Below are 6959 nucleotides of genomic sequence, written 5' to 3' on the forward strand. Positions count from 1 at the left end.
AGGAGTACAAATAAAAAATAAGAATAAAAAACAAAATATGTACAGAATTATAACATAAGTGAGTAAGAGGCATGTCAGTATTGTATACCAAGTAGTTATGTGATGCAAGTAAACCTAAAAACTAAGTAAACCTACGTTGGAATTTTATTTTGAAAAACAAAGTGTACATGTAACCAATTCAAAACGGACACGCTGTTGTTGACACGTCCAAAGCTGGCTCTCGAGGGACACCTCGAGCATCATAGTCTGAACCATAAGGCCCCTGACCACGCGTATGTAATGGACCGGTTGGTTTAGTGCCCCCATCTGGCCACGACCATTCTTCTACACAAGAATTAATCCAGATCTAATGGGCAGTTTAACGTGATATTTGAGATCATTCATGCTGCCAAAGGCCGACTCTCCAAGAGCTCCTCTACAGCCCCGCGGTCTTGTTGTCTGTACACAACATAAATAAGTAGAAGCCACCACTTCATGGGCTACACACTTGTGTTTTTATACTTTTTAACAATCCTGAGACTTGTCTTCTCGTGTAACTCTGGCACACAGGACATCCCGCAGTAGAAACGCATGAATGTGCCACAGAGCGGGCCTCAGTCGGTGTTTTGAAGTATTATGGGTTGGTCTTTATTTTCTCCTCTCTCAAATCTTCAACCTTCTCCTCTCCACATCACCTGGCTCCCATGTGTTCTCTTTGCACTCTACATATCACTAACCCCTCCCGTCGTGGAGCCGCCTGCCTCGTGAGAGGAGCCTCTTGCCTCGGGTAGAGCACCTAGGGGTCGAGGGTAGAGCGTCGAGGGTAGAGCACCTAGGGGTCGAGAGGAGAGCACCTAGGGGTTGAGGGTAGAGCACCTAGGTGTTGAGGGTAGAGCACCTAGGGGTCGAGGGTAGAGCACCTAGAGGTCGAGGGGAGAGCACCTAGGGGTCGAGGGGAGAGCACCTAGTGGTCGAGGGGAGAGCACCTAGGGGTCGAGGGGAGAGCACCTAGAGGTCGAGGGGAGAGCACCTAGTGGTCGAGGGGAGAGCACCTAGAGGTCGAGGGGAGAGCACCTAGGGGTCGAGGGGAGAGCACCTAGAGGTCGAGGGGAGAGCACCTAGTGGTCGAGGGGAGAGCACCTAGAGGTCGAGGGTAGAGCACCTAGGGGTCGACAGTTTTAGTACAAGTTAAAATCTGTAACACACAAATCAAGAAAGTTTTGCGTTTTCAGTTTTCCGAAGAGAAGGGAGAAGCATCACGTCCCTGAATGAAGCGTGCGGATGTTTCCGGCGTCTCCCCTGTGGCTGACTATTTCAGTTTGGTCAATTACAAAAGATGTTTTTATTATTGTAGCCCACAGTGTGGAAGAGCCCCGAGGACACATCTTTTCATATTCAAATTCGTGCCATAATAAAGCTGGGAGAAAGCGCTCTTGTGTGCAAACTGTGATTTGTAACCACAAATAAGATCTTGCATGCCAACGAGCACATTTCTCCAAATGGTTTCTCCTCCAGGAATACGAGTAGTCGACTCGATGCGCACGTGGGTTCACACACAACAACCCACAGGAGGTGTGAAAGTCATTTTCTCCTGAAAAAAAATATGTTATTGATCTTCTGTTCTATTTCAACATGGACTCGACTCATTTGCTCGATAATACATTTTGTTCCCAGTTTGTTCTGTGTTGACTTGTTGTGAAACCCAGGTTGTTTTTCTCTGAGCCCTCGTTCCCTGACGGTGTCTACTTCCTGTTTGTGTTGGTGCGTGGTCACACAGATCAGTCCTCTGCGGCCTCAGAGACCGAGGAGTCAAGTTCTCAACCAGATCGGGGGAGACCGTCGCCTCTCCGTGTCCCCCGGACCCCCTTCTTCCTCTTCCTCAAACTCCTCCTCCTCGCTGGGACCACCGCCCATCACACCCAGGAGCAAACTCTCCTTCAGCCTGCACGCTGTTTCCAGTATGAGCAATCCTACTTCATTCTCACTCCCAGTCACACACACACACACACACACACACACTGCATGCCACATAATGATTTAAATCACGGCACTGTGACACATGTTAGCCGCACGTGTTTCATGCTCATCACAGCTGCTAACACTAGGATCCCTCATAAGGGGCTCGGTGTGTTCTCGCTTCTGAAGATCTTCATCGCAGCTTCAAAATTCATATAATTTCCATTGTGAGACTTCAAATTCTCACTGGATGCTTTGGAGGCTTCAAATGAAACATTTGACCTGATCAGTGATGCTGTGATGTAATTTATTACTTGATCGATCAGTTTCCTCCCAGCATCTTTAAGACACAGGAGTTGTGTATCGTCGGCAGTTTGTAACACTGTCAGTGATGGAGTCCTGCGCTCCTGTAAAAGGGGAGTTCGCTGTGAGTTGATTGTATGGGATAAGATGGAATGAGCCAGGTAGTCTGGGTAAAGCTCCAAACACAGTGGACGCTTCTCTTCCCATCATGCAACTCTAATAACAAAGCAGCTCATGTATTCTTGTTTGATTCTCCACGCCTGGTAATCCCGTAACTCTTTTAAGGTTAGAAACTCTTTCCATGATACAATGGTGGTGACGCATGACTTAAAACCCTTATCATTATATTATAATATGTATTCAATATTTATATTGTGCTTATAAATACTTGATATTGAAAATAATGTTTTCACAAAACCCAAGTTCAACATGAAAACAGTCTGTCGTTGTAATAAATCAGTGAACTTCCTCTTTTAGTGAGAGCAGGAATTTGGATCGCGTGAATTAGATTTTCTCAAATTCGTTCTCGTTTCTTTAAAAGTCTCAATCAGTCCAAATGATGAGGAAATTCCACAGAAAAAAAAAGAAGCCACATGATCTATGTTGGGTCCCAGCCGGAGTGTTCCCGTGACTCTGTGGCTGGGCGATGACCTTGAGCTGACGAGCCCCCCCCCCCCCCCCTGCAGGTCTGGAGCTGAACGGCATGGGCTGCTCGGACAAAGGGGACACCCCTCCCCCGCTGCCGGTGAAAGGCAGCAACGCTGATTACGGCAACCTGCTAGATAATCAAGACCTGACGAGTCCCTCGACGCCTCCTCCCCCGCCACATCAAAGGGTAGGTGTTGTAATTAGCGACGAGACGAGCTCCGTAATGACGCCCGCCGCTTCTAATGAAGCAAGAGGCCGCGACACGCACTTGACATCCGGGTCAACCTCCTCCACCTTTTCCACGCCGCTGTTATTTATACTTGTGTCCCCCCCCCCCCCCGCACACCCTCAGCCTGTCCGGTGCTTGAAGTGATTGATCAGATGATTTATTTTCCTCTCACATCCATCAGGAGCTCTCCCGCTGTTAATCAGCGGCTCGTCTCCGCCGGCCGTCCTCTCGCCTCGCCGCCGCGTGAACTAATCGTATTTATCCGTGTGTGCCGCGGGCCGTGCAGACAGCGGAGTGTAGGGAGAGCAGATGTCCAGAGGCTGAGTGACGGACGCTCTTTATTTACGGTCCTCCATCTAAGCGTCTTCGAGTGTCTCGAAAAGCGCTGTATAAATGTATTATTACTGTTGTTATAGACGAGCGTGAGCACATGGAAGTGGAGAGAAGAGCCTCATTACAGCCCGTGGTATGCTCATGGAAATATTCTAATTCTAATCATTTGACTGGATGAAAAACATACATTGTTTGTCTCTAAACTAGGACGGGCCTGTTTTCTTGTCTATTTTCCCTGATCTGAACTTGGACTTTTTTTTTTTATATGAATGAATTGTTAAATTCATGATGACTGGTTTGTCTGTTTGCAGGACCTTCCTCCTCCTCTGCCCAGCAAGACCCCTCCGCCACCTCCTCCCAAGACCACCAGGAAACAGGCCTCCATCGATTCGGGAATAGTGCAGTGAACAAAGACGCCGACGGCCCGAACAACACATTGACGACGCAACAAAAACAAAACGGTTCCCGCTCCCACCCAAAAGCGTCTGTTTTTACCCACACATTCCTCGCTCCCTGTACCTCACTGCAGCACGCCCCTTCTTATCCTGTTTTTCTTTCCCTTTATTTTTAATTCTTTCTTTCCATCTTGTTTTGCGTACAGTTTGAGGTGTATGCAGTCTGCAGCAGGCGTACAGGAGTAGTCCCTGAATGCATTCATGCCGTCTGTGCCGCTCTGAGTCTTTATCGGGACGTTGTGTTCAGATACGCCCCCCCCCCAACGCTGACCCGCTCTCAAGTCTACGGGGGCACATCGCTCATTAAGAAATCTCATTTACTCATATCTCCACTATGTACAGAGGTTTGTACATATGATTTTATTTTATTTCATTTTTTTTTTTTTATGTGATTTGATCATGCATATTTTGTATTAACGTATCATTATATTAAGTGGCATTTATATGAGAATAAAAAAGGGCTCGTAGGTTTTGACTTCACCGAGTTGGTGTGCGAGAGAGCTGTGATGGATTTTATTGTTACATGTTGGAGTGCACGTACAACTAACTCCTTTTGCATTAGCGTTGTTCAGACCTTGTCCTAGATTGCTGTAACCTTGGTTTTCAATAATATTCCTAATTCACTACTGACATGACTTCTGAATAAACTCTCAAGATGTATGTATTTTTTAAAGAAATATGTCTGCCTCGTTATTTTTGTTGACAGCAAGAGATGCTGGAAATAGATGCGAGTGTTCCTGTACAGTTTTTGTGTAAACCCAAGACCAACCGGCTATCGGTGCACGCTTCCTCTCGTCGACACTCGGCAGCGCAGCGTTCCGCCTGGTGATTGACAGCCGTCACACGAGCAGCATCATTATCAACACGGGCGCTGGTTTCTCTACCGGGACGCGTTGGGCCACGGAATAGCTTCTATCTAGGCTAACGCGATCTCATCTCCATAATGTGTCCGCTCGCCGTGAGATCGGTTCTCTTTCTCAAAGCTGGAAGTGTGAATCTGGAATGTGTCCCATATCTGGAATATAGTTCAAATCGCAGGGAGCAGCTTTGTCCTTCTTCTGCCTTCTTTTCTTTTGTCTGTTATAGAAACTGCTGACGGTCATTCTTCACTTTCTCTATTAAAAATGGTATAATAATTTAAATTTTTTTTAATGGTTTTGTTTAATTTTGTCATTTGACCGTTATAGATTGGGTGTCACGGCTCCTCTCTTCCAAGACGCACAGAGTGACACGTTGGTTCTCAGTGTTCTATGCTTGATGGGATTTATGTATTTTGACTCCAATTTAATGATTGGAGATTGAACCTTTAAGTGTGTGTATAAATTATCTTTTGTGCAGCAGCTTTAACCCTCCTGTCGCCTTCGGGTCAATTTGATCCGATTCAATGTTTAATGTTGGTGTTCTTTCGGTAGTCAACAAACAAACATAAAGTACCTCACACTTAAACTTGGAAAACAATATTAATTCTAATAATTTTCTGGAGATTTTAATAGCTGGGGTCATATTGACCCCAAGGGTAAAATATGTTAGTAAATATAAAGGTAACAGGAGGGTTAAACATTGAATCGGGTCAAATTGACCCGAAGGCGACAGGAGGGTTAAATTGAGTTACACTTTAATGAGTTTAGTAATATGTGCATCACTGTGGGTGTCGGTGGAATAACTGACTCTTATAAAGTTCAGTGAAAGAGATCATATTGACAGGGACACCATATGTTTTTTTGTTTTTTTGGGGAGATATGCTCTTTAATCATAATGCTTTTTAGATTCTTTAAACTAAAACTAATTTACATAATTGTAAGGAAATCCTGTGATTCCTTCCCATATTCAGAAAACTAAATGGATTTATTTTAAAAGGGTGGTGGGGGGGGGGGAGAATCGCTACAACATAGTATCGCAATATTTTGCGTGGAAATATAATATAAATACCAAGTATTCAGCTCTATTTCAAATATATATTTTGCAAATGCGTCAATCTTCTATATGTGTTTTTTCTTGTGATGAATGAAGTCAGAACGTAGTTTGTCAGGTGCATGATGCAACATTAATGTGTTGGTAAGTCACAAACCCCATAATGCTGCAACAGCAATGGACGAGATGAACAGAGTGAAAACATGATCTTATTGGATGAAATAGATGTTGACAGACAGTAAAATAGTTTACTCGCCTGTTGTTGTTTTTTAACCTTCCAAAAAGTTTGGGTTTATAAAGTTCTCTCGTTCTAATTACACCGAATGACATCATTCCCCTTGTAGTTTTATTTGGGGAAAGCACCACTTGGAATACGGTAGCTCGGTTATAAATTGTCTCACGGCTTTGTTTGTTCATTAAGACACACGGTTTCTTAATTGTTCATCAATAAACCAAATAATGTAACTACTTTCTATAAAGCTCCACAGAAGCAATCTTCTAAGGAGCTCTCTTGAGTAAGGAAGGTGGTTGAGCTTCTGATGCTGCTGCTCAATGCGATGCACATTTGACCGTGTGCCATCTCTCTGATGAATTGCTCTGCAAACACAGAAAGAAATGGCATAAATAATATTCAATACAAAATGCAAGTTTTACAATCACACCCATGTTATTTCCCCTCTTTGGTTTTGGACTACCTGGCTCTCTCTGGCCCATGACCCGTCTTCAGTGCAGTACCACGCCCTGGTTACAGTAAGACAGACGTGATTCATTAAAGCCTTTTCCTCGGTGCTAATGCGCTTTCGACCCGCTACACGGGAACATCAAACTGTTGGGATTTACGGTTTCAATCCATTCCATTAAAAAAAAGTGCCGTGCGTGAGAAGAATGAATGACCATTAATGGTCGATAACTTAACAACCACTCCTAATGGCCAATCGATGGCGACGAGGCAAAGCAGAGGAAGTCGGCCACGGCGCTTTTTGGGATTTTGGATACATTGAATGGTTTTTTTGGTCAAAAGTTGTTAATATTTTGACAGAAGTAATAAATACATGACCAAGACAAATGAATTTAATAAACGCAGGTGTTAGAAATAGCTCAAAATGGCTCAGTTCTACTCAAGTAAGCCACGAAGTCATGCAGTG

General features: G+C 44.5%; 1 protein-coding gene across 1 annotated transcript in view; it reads left to right on the plus strand.

Moving 5' to 3' along the window:
- dock1 (dedicator of cytokinesis 1) overlaps positions 1-5045 on the plus strand; it is a 164511-nt gene extending 159466 nt beyond the window's left edge. The window contains exons 50-52 of the mRNA XM_056429061.1: positions 1757-1937; positions 2925-3073; positions 3760-5045. Coding sequence (XP_056285036.1) covers positions 1757-1937; positions 2925-3073; positions 3760-3855 — 426 coding nt within the window. The 3' untranslated portion in view covers positions 3856-5045. The remainder of the gene's footprint in view (positions 1-1756; positions 1938-2924; positions 3074-3759) is intronic.
- The last annotated feature ends 1914 nt before the right edge of the window (positions 5046-6959 follow it).

The sequence above is a fragment of the Pseudoliparis swirei genome, chromosome 13, assembly GCF_029220125.1.
Source record: "Pseudoliparis swirei isolate HS2019 ecotype Mariana Trench chromosome 13, NWPU_hadal_v1, whole genome shotgun sequence".
Classification (NCBI taxonomy): domain Eukaryota; kingdom Metazoa; phylum Chordata; class Actinopteri; order Perciformes; family Liparidae; genus Pseudoliparis; species Pseudoliparis swirei.